General features: G+C 36.3%; 1 protein-coding gene and 1 long non-coding RNA gene across 2 annotated transcripts in view; both read left to right on the forward strand.

Annotated features, from left to right (window-relative positions):
* The window catches only part of LOC136032340 (uncharacterized), a 513,312-nt gene that overhangs the window by 210,398 nt on the left and 288,394 nt on the right, over positions 1 to 14,520 (forward strand). The window lies entirely within an intron of this gene.
* LOC136032334 (salivary glue protein Sgs-3-like) overlaps positions 4,231 to 14,520 on the forward strand; it is a 58,769-nt gene continuing 48,479 nt past the window's right edge. Inside the window, exon 1 of the mRNA XM_065712652.1 lies at positions 4,231 to 4,319. Coding sequence (XP_065568724.1) covers positions 4,318 to 4,319 — 2 coding nt within the window. The 5' untranslated portion in view covers positions 4,231 to 4,317. The remainder of the gene's footprint in view (positions 4,320 to 14,520) is intronic.

A 14,520-nucleotide genomic window follows, 5' to 3' on the forward strand; every position in this document is an offset into this window, starting at 1 on the left:
TTGACCAGTTTCTTGTTGCATGCGAGAGAACTTTCTTTGGGAGTAACTTTTTACTGGGGGGGGGGAGTGGGTTATTTGCAGTAAAACTTTTCCAAGAAGGATTTCCGGCATGATTTCAAAAATAATATTTGAATGTTCATTAATATTTGAATATTCATTCATTATTGAAAATAATAAATGTGGAGCATAGCATATATTAAATACAGCCATGGTAAGTTTACTTATTTAATATATGCTATGTTTTGTCCCCACCCCCCTAATGTGCAAATATAGAGCCAAATTTGTTTCTAAACTATTTATATAAAATGTACCTGCATCGTAGTTTGTTTCACGAAAGAACCTAACTTCACTTATTGAGTGTGTCCTGAATAATACACAAGTACCTTTGTGGTACTGAGGTTTTGCTTTGTTTTGGCTCAATAATTAAAAGTAATTTTTTTCTATATATTTGGCCCTAAGCCAAGTCAGCCTCTGGAACAGATCTGAGGGTGCAAGCTTGGTTGATGATACATTCACAAAAAGAAGAGGATATCGTAGCGGGGATTTTCTTTTCTGGTAAGCGAGGTTTCAACAGTAGTTGCAACCTAGTCAAACAGTTCATGGTAACGAACTGTAAGTATGGAGCGATGCAGCTCAATAGTAACCGAAACAGTAAGAAACACAGTCTTAATTTTAATAGATATATAAAAAGAATCGAATTGTGATGTTTATCCAAAATATGTAAAATTCAGGAAGTTTAATGCTACCCATCAAAAGTCAGGAGCCTGAGAAAATTTGCCAAATTTTTGAGAATGGACGGAAACACCCTTAAAAATTAAGTGATTTTAATGAAAATCACATTTTAATGTAATATCAGAGAACCTTACTGTGGAGGTTTCAAACTCCAAGAATTTGCCAGAATTCCTATACGAGTTTCTTTTTATTAGTCTTACTTTCTCTTTGCCGACTCAATTTTACATGTGAAAATGTTAGGGGTATTGTCCGGGGGAATTTTACTGGGTTGGAGACGTCTAGATTATCTCTCCGTTGGATGTGGATTTTTCACGGGATAAATTCTCCAGAAAGAACTTTCTTTGGGAGTAACTTTCTACTGGGGGGCGGGTTATTTGCAATAAAATTTTTCCACGAAGGATTGCTGGCATGATTTCAAAAATAATATTTTCAAATGAAAGTCCGCTAAGAAAAAGTTTTCACCTGGAGCCGTCCAAAAGAAATTTTTGGGGGGAATTTTCATCTACAATGGAATTGCTTGAGAGTAATTTTCCTGGTGGCGGGTATTTTACGTGGAAGTCACATTTCATGGAGTGATTGTCTGTGGGGATAAGGAATTTTCAATGGAGGAAGAGCCAAATTTCCTGGCATTATTTAAAACCATCAGAAATTACGTAAGAAAAACTAGTTTTTTTCAACTGAAAGTAAGGAGCCACATCAAAACGTAAAACGAAAAGAAATTGTTGCTTATGTGAGGGGGCTGCCCTCTCGTCAATACCCATCTCCTTACGCTAAAGTTTGAATTTTTGTCCCAATTCTTTAAGAACGATAACAATAAGGATTTTTAAATGTTCTAAAAAATAACTTTAGCGTAAAGAGCGAGGTATTGAGGAGAGGGCAGCCCCCCTAGTATAAATAATAATTTCTTTTTTTTATTTTTGATATTGCTCCTTACTTTTTGTCTTAATTGGCATGCCTTAAATTTTACCATAAAAATTTGCTAAAATCAGGCTGTTTTCTTTATGGCACTTGGTAAATACCTAGTGGCATTTAGCAATCGCAAATTCTGTCGGTCGGTTGGTTTGTCGGTCCCGCTTTGCTAGTTTAGGCACTTCCAGATAGGCTAGGACGATGAAATTTGGCAAGAAGATCAGAGACAAGAACAGACTAAATTAAAAATAGTTGTTTATCCGATTCAATCATCTGGGGGAAGTGGGGGACGGTTGATTCGGAAAAATTAGAAAAAAATGAGGTATTTTTAACTTGCGAACATGTTATTGGATCTTTATCAAATTTTATATTTAGAAGGAAATTGCATCTCCAAACTTTTGTCTTAAATTCCGACCGAATCCGACAATATTAGGGGGAGTTGGAGGGGGGAACCAAAAATCTTGGAAAACACTTAGAGTGGAGGGACCGGGATGAAACTTGGTGAGAAAAATAAGCTTAGGTCCTAGATACGTGATTGACATAACCAGAACGGATTCGCTCTCTTTGGGGGGGGGGGGGGGGGGTTGATTCTGAAAAATTAGAAAAAATTATATATTTTTAACTTACGAAGGAGTGATCGGATCTTAATGAAATTTCATTTATTGAAGAAACTTGTAACTCAGATCTCTTATTTTAAATCCCGATTGGATCCAGTGTCATTGGGGGAGTTGGGGGGAGCGGGGATCTTGGAAAACGCTTAGAGTGGGGAAATCAGGATGAAAATTGATGGGAAGAATAAGCAGAAATCCTAAATACGTGATTGACATAATTGGAACAAATCTGCTCTGTTTGGAGGAAATAAAGACACCTTCGGAGGGTGTCGATTAGGAAAAATTATAAAATTGAGGTATATTTTAACTTACGAACATGTGATCGGATCTTAATGAAATTTGATGTTTAGAAGGATATTGTGTCTCAAAGTTTTTATTTTAAATTCTGGGTGGATCCAGTGACATTTGGGGGAGTTGGAGGGTGGAACCTAAAATATTGGAAAACACTTAGAGTGGAGGGACCGGGGTGACAATTGGTGGAAAAAACAAGCAAAAGTCCTAAATACACGATTGACATAACTGGAATAGATTTGTTCTCTTTGGGGGAGCTGTGGGAGGGTTAATTCTGGAAAATTAGATAAAATGAGAGATTTTCAACTTACGGAGGAGTGATCAGATCTTCATCAAATTCCAAATGTAGATTTTTACTTACAAAGAAGTGATCAGATCTTAATGAAATTTCATATTAAAAAGGACCTTGTAACTCAGATTTCTCATTTTAAATACCACCTGGATCCAGCGTCACTGAAGGGAGTTGAGGGGGGGGTGGATATCTTTGAAAACAATTAGTGAAGAGAGATCAGGATGAAACTTGGTGGGAAGAATATGCAAAAGTCCTAGATACGTGATTGACATAACCGGACTGAATATGCTAGGTTTGTTGGAGTTGGAGGGGGTGTTAATTCGGAAAAATTAGAAAATTGAGGTATTTTTAACTTACGAAGGAGTGATCGGATCTTAATGAAATTTCAATTTTAGAAGGACCTCGTAACTCAGATCTCTTATGGATCCTGACCGGATCCAGTATTATTGGGGGAGTTGGGGGGATCAGAAATCTTAAAAAAGTCTAAAAGGGAGAGATCAGGATGAAACTTAATAAGAAGAATAAGCAGAAGTCCTACATACATGATTGACATAACCGGACTGAATCCACTCTCTTTGGGGGAGTTAGAGTTGGTGTTAATTCGGAAAAATGAGAAAACTGAGGTATTTTCAACTTACGAATGGGTGATCAGATCTTAATGGAATTTTATATTTAGAAGGATATTGTGACTCAGAACTCTTATTTTAAACCTTAAATCTTAGAAAACACTTAGAGTGGAGAGATCAAGATGAAACTCGGTGGGAAAAATATGCACAAGTTCTAGACACTTGATTAACATAACCGGACTCAACCTTCTCGTTTTCGGGGAGTTGGAGGAGGTGTTAATTTCGAAAAATTAGACAAATTGAGGTATATTTAACTTAAGAACAGGTGACCCGTTCTTAAGTTAAAAATACCTGAATATTTTACTTGGGAAAAAGTTTCAACGGAAGAGTTTCCAATAACGGCATCTTTTCATGGGGGCTGACTAGTTGAAAGTAAGGAACTGCATCAAAACGAACAGAAACTATTCTGTGTATGAACAGGTTACCCCTTCTCAAAACCTTGCTATTTACAGTAAAGTTTGACTGATTTTCCCAATTTTCTAAGAACGGCTCCTAAAACACAAGGGCTGTCGAATTAGAGCAGGAAGCTTTTTTAAAGTACTTAAAGCTATATATACCCCTTCATATACAGAATAATTTCTGTTCTTTTTTAGGTTTAACATTGCTCTTTACTTTTAGTTAAAACAAAACTTTTTTTAAGAACAGTTTAAGTCCAACAAATCCCATGGGATAAAATTACTGAAAATATTTAATCCTTCATAATATGCCTCTTTAGTTTAATAGTTAATTACTTTTGGTTAGATTAATGTTCTGGGCGGAGTTAAGTAATATAAAACTCAGTGCTTGTACAAAGTTATATATTTTGTCCTCACCGTTAATCGGCTATCAAAAAGAGAATTACTGTCGGATAGTTAAAATGTATGTAGTCTTAGCTTACTATTTAACCCGTTTCAGAAAAGATTGGTTTCAAATATAGCTAATCTATGGGGATTTATCGATGAATTCATTGGTATTTAAAGAATTTGAAAATAATAATGTTTGTTTTTTCTTGAAAGACAAATTTTGTTTTGTTGCCCTTGAATTAATTTTTTTTTTATAAATGAACTTTAAATCCCATTATAGTAACAATATAGCATTTCTAGTGACGATATAGCATCATTTCATTTCTGAATGAAATGATGAAGGTATTTCATTTCTAACTCAAAACTTTGTGGTTGCATCGAATTTTAAGGATTTGGGACATAGATAATCTACAGTCCCCTTTTTTCTAATTTAATTTTTTAACAGTCTACCAGGGTTCTAAGGAATTTGAATAGTTTGGGCCTTTCATCAGCTGCTGCAAGAAATACAACAGTAGCCATTATTTGTTTGAACAACCTGAATTTCATAGTGGGTAAATCGAGATGTAGTTCCATTTTACTGTAAGTGAAAACGGGGTTTGATGGATAAGAAATCATATTTTTAGGTTTTTTAGTTTTATTTCCTCCGTAATTATTGGGCACATTTTCAAGAAAGGCACTTCATAAAAGAATGGAGTATTATTGTGACTGTAAATACTGCTAATATTGTTTACTTTATTGTTCATGTCCTAGTAATAAATTCCATCTCTTTTTACTCAATACCTTCAGCTTGTTGCATCAGTAGAACAGGAATGACAGAAATAAAATAAAATTATTAAAATTAACGCTTAATAATCTACATTACCACTCATACTACTAAAGTTACTAAAATATATTAAAATATCTAATCCGGCATATTTACTTCAAAACTTGATTATACTATTCGGAACTTCCGACATACTGGTTTAATAAAACCCTATTCAATCTAAATAACATTTTCAATCCAAAATCTTCCGAAAACTCCACAACCCAAATCAAGAAAATAATCAGGTCAATTTCATTTATTATTTTCTTAGTAAATTCACTATATAGTTTGTTCTATGTTCAGTTTTAAAGCTATTGAGAAAGTGATGCTGCACAAAGCTGCAGTAAGTCCTAAATATTTAGGGCTTAATTAAGGACTTAGGACTTAATTAGGACTCAATTAAGGACTTAATATTTAGGACTTAATTAATTAAGAAGTCAAATATTCAAAAAATACGTGGTAACACATTGTAAATAAGAAGTGATTAAGCCAGATAGTAACCAAAATTCAAAAATGAAAGGGTAGACACAGATAAGAGGCCAAAGAATAAATTCTTAGAGAACACACAAAAAGATAACCATTATTTTCTTTTCCCCTGAAAAACTGTCAATATAAAACGAACAGAAATTAATTAAAAAAAACATTTTTCCAAAAAAAAACAAGGCGAATTAAAACTTTCAATGTCTAATCATTTGATTTTCCTCCAAAGCTTACACGATTACCTTTTCTATAAGATCCTCATATGCCCCCACGGCACAATTTACGACCCTTCCCCTGCCTCTGGAGGGGGGGGTATGTTTAAAGCGAAGTTTCTGTAGACAATTTGAAATAACCAGGCAATCCCAACGTTTTCATTTGATGCATTTGGGAGGAAAGAGGGTGTTTGTGTCAGGGGAGGGAGAATATATGCCCTTCGTTAATTTTGACTCATGAAAAGGTAACTAGAGCTTTCAATTTCCAATAAATTGAGCCACCTTTGAAGTTTATACAACCACTTTTTAAATGAAAATCTTATACGTCTTTAGGTTATAACTTAAGACACTTACCCACGGGCCCTGGGGGTTGCATCCACCCAGGAGTTTTGTTATTTGATGTTTGAACTGTTTTAAAATAAATACTCTCTCAAAATTTGTATTGGATAGATTTGGGAAAAAGAGGGCTAGGGGGGGGGGGAGACCTATTTGCGTTCAGATCTATTTTGACTTTTAAAAAGTGAACTATAATTTTCAATTTCTAATCAAATGAGCCACCTTTGATGTTTATATGACCATCCTTGACATGAAAACCTTATACGCCTTCGGGTCATAACTTAAAAAACTTGCCCCGGGTTCCGGGAGGATGTGCTGACCCTGGAGTTTTGCTATTTGATGTTTGAACTATTTTTAAAAATTTCAAAATTTGTATCAGAATGGTTTGGGGAAGGAAGGGCTAGTTGCCCTCGAATCTCTTTTGACTCTTGAAAAGTGAACTAGAACTTTCAGACACCGGAATTTCTCTAGTCTGACCTTTGAACTATCTTTAACAAAATAAATGTAGAAAATTGTCATCGGATGAGCCTGGGGAAAAAAAGGGTGTTAATGGGCTAATTGCATTCGGATTTCTTTTGACTTTTAAAAAGTAAACTAGAGCTTTCAGTTGCCAATCAAATGAACCCTCTCTATAGTTTATACCAGTATTCCTTTCATAAGAACCATATATGCACAATGGACATAACTTAAAACGCCTGCACCCTGGCCCTGGGGGGTTCTGTCGACACCGGAGTTTTCTTATCTGACTTTTGAAGTATTTTTAACAAAATAGCTATCCTAAGACTTTTATCGGATGGGTTGGGGAAAACAGGGTGTGAAGAGGGGGGCTAGTTGGTATCGAACTTCTTTTAACTCTTAAAAAGAGAACTAAAACTTTTAATTTCCAATCAAATGAGCCCTCTCTGAAGTTTATAGGAGCATCAGTTCAAAAAGGTCCATATATGACTCCAGGGCATAACTTACAACACATTTCCCGGGGTCCTGGGGGGGGGGGTTGTGTCGACACTGGACTTTTTATTATCTAATTTTTGAACGATTTTTAACAAAATAGCTATCTTAAAATTTTTATCGAGTGCATTTGGGGAAAATAGGTGTGTAGAGGGTGGAGTAGTTGCCCTGCGATCTCTTTTGACTCTTAAAAAAATGAACTAGAACTTTCAATTTCCAATCAAATAAGCCATATCCAAATCTTATGCGAGTATCCCTTCCATAATAACCATATATACCCCCAGGGCGGAACTTACAATGCCTACCCCTAGACCCTAAGGGATCGTCTTAACCTCGGATTTTCGTTATATGATCATTGAACTACTTAAAAAAAATGACTTTTTTCAAATTTTTTATTGGACAGATTTGAGGAAAATAGGGCATGGATGGGGGTGGGGGGGCTAGCTACCCTGCGATCTCTTTTGACTCTTGAAAAGTAAACTAGAAATTTTGATTTTCCAATCAAATGAGCCTTCTCTGAAATTTATACGAGCCTCATCTCATAAGAAGCATATATGCCCCCAGGGCATAAATTAAAACACCTATCCTTAGGTCCTTGGGGGTTTTGTCAACAGTTGACTTTTTTTATCTGACCTTTTAACTATTTTTAACAAAATGGCCACCTCATATTTTTATCAAATGCATTTGGGGAATACGGGGCGTGGAGGTGTCTAGTTGCCATCCAATCTCTTTTTACTGTTAAAAACTGAACTAGAACTTTCAATTTCCAATAAAATGAGCCATCTCAGAAATTTAAATGAGTATCCTTTCCATAAGAACCATATATGCCCCCAGGGCGTAACTTATAACGGCTGCACTCGGGCCTTTGGGGGTTGTTACGACCCTGGAGTTTTTGTTATATTATCTTTGATTTTTTTTTAATAAAATAGCCATCTCAAAGTTCTTATTGGATAAATTTGAGGAAAAAGGGTGTGGAGGAAGGGAGAGCTTGTTGCCTTCTGATCTCTTTTGACTAAAAATTGAATTAGAACTTGCAAATTCCAATCAAATGAGCCCTCTCCGAAGTTTATAGGAGCATCCCTTCCATATTACCCGAATATTCCCCCCAGGGTATAACTTATATCGCCTACCCATGGGCCCTGGAGGGTTGTTTTGACACCGGAGTTTTTGTTATATTATCTTTGACTTTTTTTTTTTAATAAAATGGCAATCTCAAAGTTCTTATTGGATAAAATTGAGGAAAAAGAGTGTGGAGGAAGGGGGGCTTGTTACCTTCTGATCTCTTTTGACTAAAAATAGAATTAGAACTTGTAATTTCCAATCAAATGAGCCCTCTCTGAAGTTTATACGAGCATCCCTTCCATATTATTCAAATATTCCCCCAGGGTATAAGTTATATCACCTACCCATGGGCCCTGGTTTCGACACCGGAGTCTTAACCAAATAGCCATCTCAAAAAATTTATCAGATGCTTTTGAGAAAAAGAGCGAGGGGGGCATTTTTGCCCTAAGATCACTTTTGACTCTGAAAAGGGCACTAGAACCTCCAGTTTCCAAACAAATAAGTCCCCCAAGAAGTTTATATGACGACCTCTTCTATATGAAGTGTCTCTGTGAAATAAAACCAGAGCAAAGAGCTCATATGGCGCTAGTAACGAGGTTAGAAGAGCCAAGAGCTCATATGGTATGAGCTCTAGCAAAATGTTAAGAATTAATGGATTGATTTAAAAGGAAAATCAGAGGCTTAAAGCCGTTCGGGATTTAAAATAAGAGGTCTAAGAAACCAGGTCCTTGTAAACATCAAAATTCATAAAGATCCGGTCACCCAGTCGTAAATTAAAAATACCTCGTTTTTTCTAATTTTTCCTCTCTCTTCAGCCCCCAGATGGTCAAATCGGGGAAAATGACTTTATCAAGTCAATTTGCACAGGTCCCTGACACGCCTATCAATTTTCATCGTCCTAGTACGTCCAGAAGCACCGAACTCGCCAAAGTACTGGACCCCCACCCCTTTACTCCCCAAAAGTGAGTGGATCAAGTCCGGTTACGTCAATCACGTATCTACGACATTTGCTTATTCTACCCACCAAGTCCCGATCTCTCCACTCTAATCGTTTTCCAAGATTTTCATTTTCCCTCTCCAACTCCCTCCAATGTCACCAGATCTGGTTGGGATTTAAAATAAGAGCTCTGAGACATGATTTACTTCTAAATATCAAATTTCATTAAGATCCGGTCATCAGTTCTTAAGTTAAAAATGCCTCAATTTTTCTAATTTTTCCGAGTTAACACCCCCACCCCAACTCCCCTAAAGAGAAAGGATTCGGTCCGGTTATGTCAATGACGTATCTAGAACTAGTGCTTATTCTTCCACCAAGTATCATCACGATCTCTCCACTCTAAGCGTTTTTCAAGATTTCCCGTTTCCCCCTCGTACTCCCCCAATATCACCGGATCCGGGTGAAATTTAAAGCAAGAGCTCTGAGACACAATATCCTTTTAATTGTCAAATTTCATTAAGATCCGATCACCCGTTCGTAAGTTAAAAATACATAATTTTTTCTAATTTTTCCGAATTAACTGCCCCCCCCCAGATAATCTAATCGAAGAAAAGACTATTTCTAATTTAATCTTGTCTGGTCGTTGATAAGCCCACCAGGTTTCACCATCCTAGCTTATCTGGAAGTGCCTAAACTAGCAAAACCAGGACAGACAGAGAGACAGACCGACCGACAGACGGACCGACAGAATTTGCGATCGCTATATGTCACTGGGTAAATACCAAGTGCCAGAAAAATAATAATAAGACATTGGAGCCGTAGGTCCTTTACTATAGGCAATGGTACAGCGTTGCCTCTGAAACTTACTTTCCTGGATAAATTTTGATACCAAAATTGATACCAAAAAATTTGATACCCTGGATAAATTTACTTTCCTGGCATTAAAAAGTGCCAGAAAATAATAATAAGACATTGGAGCCGTAGGTCCTTTACTATAGGCAATGGTACAGCGTTGCCTCTGAAACCTACTTTCCTGGATAAATTTTGAGCATCCTTTTTCACTGCCTATTACAATTTTACGTTTCTTACCGTCCTATAGTATGGATGTCAACATTTCGTTCACTGTTAAAACTGTTCTCTAAAGTTTACAATAAAGCTAGAAACCTCATTCAGGAAAGTAATCGTTCAGAAGTTATCCGATTACTTGATAGAGTCACAGTACATTCTTTCATGCTTTACTTTTCCCAGCACATTGGTGACATCCCCTCGGCCGCTAAAACTTAAAACGAACAGAAATTACTCCGTATATGAAAAAGACTGTTCTCTCCTCAACGCCCCGCTCTTTACACTAAAGTTATTTTTTCTGTTTTAAAATGTAGAGTTGAGGGAAAGAGTCAAACTTTAGCGTAAAGAGTAGGGCGTTGAGGGATGAACAGTGTAAACACTGATCAAAGTTTGTAGCTTACAGCCCCTCCCACAGGGACTGTGGGGATGTAACTCGTCCCCAAATACATAGTTATTAGGTGTTTCGACTATTCTGAATAAAATGGCGATCTCGGAATTTTAATCCGGTGACTTTGGGAAAAATGAGCGTGGGAGGGGGCCTAGGTGCCCTCCAATTATTTGGTCTCTTAAAAACGGCACTAGAACTTTAGTTTCCCTTATAAAGAGCCCTTGCACGACATTCTAGGACCACTGGTTCGATGCGATCACCCCTGGAAAAAAAACCACGCATTCGTGATTTGTCTTGTGGCAAAAAACACAAAATTCCACATTTTTGTAGATAGGAGCTTGAAACTTCAATAGTAGGGTTCTCTGATACACTGAATCTGATGCTGTGATTTTCGTTAAAATTCTATGACTTCTAAGGGGTATTGCCCGCTATTTTCAAAAATAAGGCTAATTTTCTTTATCGTTTAACTTTTGATGGGTAAGTCAAAACTTATTGAAGCTTATATATTTAAAATCAGCGTTAAAAGGTGATTCTTTTGACGGAGCTATAATTAATAATAATTTATTTGTTACCCGCTTGTTTTGACAAATTAAGCGGAGTAAAAACATTAAGGAAAGAAAAACGAAATAACACAAACAATACAATTAATACAGTCTAATCAAAGGGTGGTAAGGGCCCAAGCGTTGACAGGCCTCAGCACCTAATCTAGCATAATCTATTGTTCTAGCATAATCTAGCATAGTCTATTGCACCTAATCTATTGTTACAAAAATTCTGTTTTTTAGAGTTTCGGTTACTTTTGAGCCGGGTTACTCAAAATGTTGGGTACCACGGGTACCACGAAATGTTTGATAATCTTTGCAATACAAAAAATAATATTTAAGTTCCATTTAGCCCTTGTATAAGGTCGGATTTTAATCTTTTAATGGCATGTCTTATTCTTTGGAATAAGTTGCATTCATCAGATCGGGGGTGCCACTCGTTTGGTTTGTTTAAAATTCATTTGTCTTTCCACTTCTTTATAGGCCAATGAGCCTTTGGTAGAATAGTAACATGTCATATTGTCATAATGGAGAATAACTCTTAATCTTATCATAGCCCTACGGAGCTAACTAAGGCAATTACAGAGCTACCTTTATGAACTATACGCTAGGTCTAATGATTCCCTGAGAACGTATTGGAGTCAAAAAGGCTAAATCTGAAACTTAGTAATACAGACAAAGACATGAAAAAAAATACAAGACTCCCATTAAGGCACTTTACTCAGAGCAAAAAAATGGTGTACACTTCAAAATAAAGCTTGGGTGCGGTATTTACAGGCCTATGAATCACACTATGAATCACATACAGGCCTATGAATCACACTGACAGAGATTGGGCTCAACCAATCCAATAGCAATGTTAGTGCAGTAACATCAAACAGTTCATGGCGACGACCTGTAAGTAAGGAGTAACCCGGCTCAATAGTAACTGAAAACTATAAAATACCAATATAACTCTAAAATACCAATGATACCAGTGTATACTTCAAAAGAATTGAATTTGATACTGATTTTAAAAATAAAAATTTCATCAAGTTTATTCTTACCCATGAAACGTTGCGACCCTGAGGAAATTTGCCTTATTTTCAAAAAACGAGCAGAACACTCCCTAAAAGTGATAGAATCTTAGTGAAAATCACAACAGGAGATTCAGCATATCAGAGAACCCTACTGTAGAGATTTCAAGCTCCTATCTGTAAAAATGTGGAATTTATATTTTTGCCAGAAAAAACATCATGGATATGTGTTTATTTGTTTTTTTTTTCCAAGAGTGATCGTATCGACCCAGTAGTCCTAGAATTTGGTGAGAGGGCTCATTAAAAGAAAAATTAAAAGTTCTACTGCCCTATGTAAGTCAATAAAAAATTGGAGGGCAACTAGGACCCCTCCCACGCTCTTTTTTTCCTAAAGTTACCGGATCAAAATTTTGAGGCAGTCATTTTGCTAAACATAGTCGAAAAATCTAATGACTATGTCTCTGAGGACAACTAATTCCCCCACAGTCCCCTGGGGAAGGGCTTCAAGTTATGAACTTTGCCCATTGTTACAGTATTGGTTATTGGGAAGTACACAGACGTTTTCAGGGAGGGTTCTCATGAGAGGGGGGGCTGGGGGACAGGGTTACGTTGGAGGATCTTTCTATGGAGGAATTTTTCATATTGAAAGATAATTTCCATAAAGGTTTCCTTGATTTCCCGGCATTATTTAAAAATAATCAGAAATTAAATTAAAAAAGTTTTTTTTCAACTGAAAGTTAGGAGCAATATTAGAACTTAAAACGAACAGAAATTGTTACGTATATGAGGGGTTCACCCCCTTGTCAATACCTCGCTCTTTATGCTAAAGTATTTTTGGGAATTTCAAAAGAGCTACTTATTCTAATTAAGTGGCTTTTAAGATTCAGGGGGCATTCTTAAATAATTTGAACAAAATTCAAACTTTAGCTTAAAGAGCGAGGTATTGAAGTTGGGGCGAACCCTTTATATACGTAATAAGAGAATTTGCTTCGTTTTCTAAAAAAGGGGGGAGGGGCAACTAAAGTCGTAAAATTCTAATGAAAATCACAATATTAGATTCAGCGTGTCAGAAAAACCTAATGTTCAGGTTTCCAAGCTCCTTTCTGCCAAAATGTGGAATTTTGCAATTTTTTTTTGCTAGAAGAAATATCATGGATGTGTGTCCATTTTTTTTTCCCAATGATGATTGTGTCGACCCAGCGGTCCTATAATATCGTGAGAGGGCTCATTTGAACGAAGGTTAAGGGTTCTAGAGCCCTTTTTAAACGACAAAAATCGGAGGGTTTACTAGGCCCACTCTCATTTTTTCACAAGGTCACCAGATAAAAAATTTTAGACAGCCATTTTTTCAGCATAGTCGAAAAATCTAATAACCATGTCTTTGAGGATGGCTTAATCCGCAGAGTCCCCGGGGTAAGAGCTGCAAGTTGTGAACTTTGCCCATTGTTTACATATACTATTTATTATTGGGGAATATACTGACGTTTTCAGTTTTTTTTTGTGTTGGAGGAGGTCGGTAAAGGGGGTTACATGGGAAGTATTTCCATGGAAGAATTTTTCATAGGAGGGAAATTTCTTTGAAGCGGGTACCGGATTTACCAGCATTATTTAAAAAACGACCAGAAATTAAATAATTTTTTTTTCAACTGAAAGTAAGGAGCAACATTACAATTTAAAACGAACAGAAAATATTATGGATATGAGGGGGTTAACCTCCTCGCCAACACCTCTCTATTTATGCTAAAGTTTTTTTTTTGTACTTTAAAAACAGCTATTTATTCTAATCAAACGGCCTTTGTGATTCAAGGGTCATAATTAAGGAACTAGAAAAAATTTGAACTTTGGGGTAAAGAGCGAAGTATCTACGAGGGGGTGAACCCACTCAGATGCGTGATGAAAAAATTCAGACTTTTTGCTTAAAGAGCGAGTTATCGATTAGGGGGCGAACCCCTTCATGTACGTAATTAAAGTATACAAATATAGAAGTTCGTTACGTAAGTTAATTTGCAAGCACTGTAAATTTATTACTAATAAAAACGTTCATGAATAAAATGAAAAGTTCTAGTGCCCTCTTTAAGTGACAAGAAAATATGAGGGCAACTAGGCCCCCTCTCCCGTCCCTTTTTTCAAAACCGTCCCACCAAAATTTTGAGAAAGCCATGTAACAAAAAAAAAATAAAATTAAGATTCAAATTTCGTTTTAATTATTCATTTACAGTGAACGAAAATCAAAAACCTGCATTAATTAAAAAAGTTCAGAAATTAAATAAAACAAAAACTTAAGTTTTTTTAACTGAAAGTAAGGAACAACATTAAAACTTAAAACGAACAGAAATTATTCCGTATATCAAACGGCCGCCCCTCCTCAATAGTCCGCTCTTTACGCTAAAGTTTGACTCTTTCTAACAGCTCTACTTTTTTAAACATTAGCTTTAGCATAAAGAGCGAGACATCGAGGAGGGAAAGCCCCCCTCATATACGAAATAATT

Source organism: Artemia franciscana, chromosome 10 (genome assembly GCF_032884065.1).
Source record: "Artemia franciscana chromosome 10, ASM3288406v1, whole genome shotgun sequence".
NCBI classification, from domain to species: domain Eukaryota; kingdom Metazoa; phylum Arthropoda; class Branchiopoda; order Anostraca; family Artemiidae; genus Artemia; species Artemia franciscana.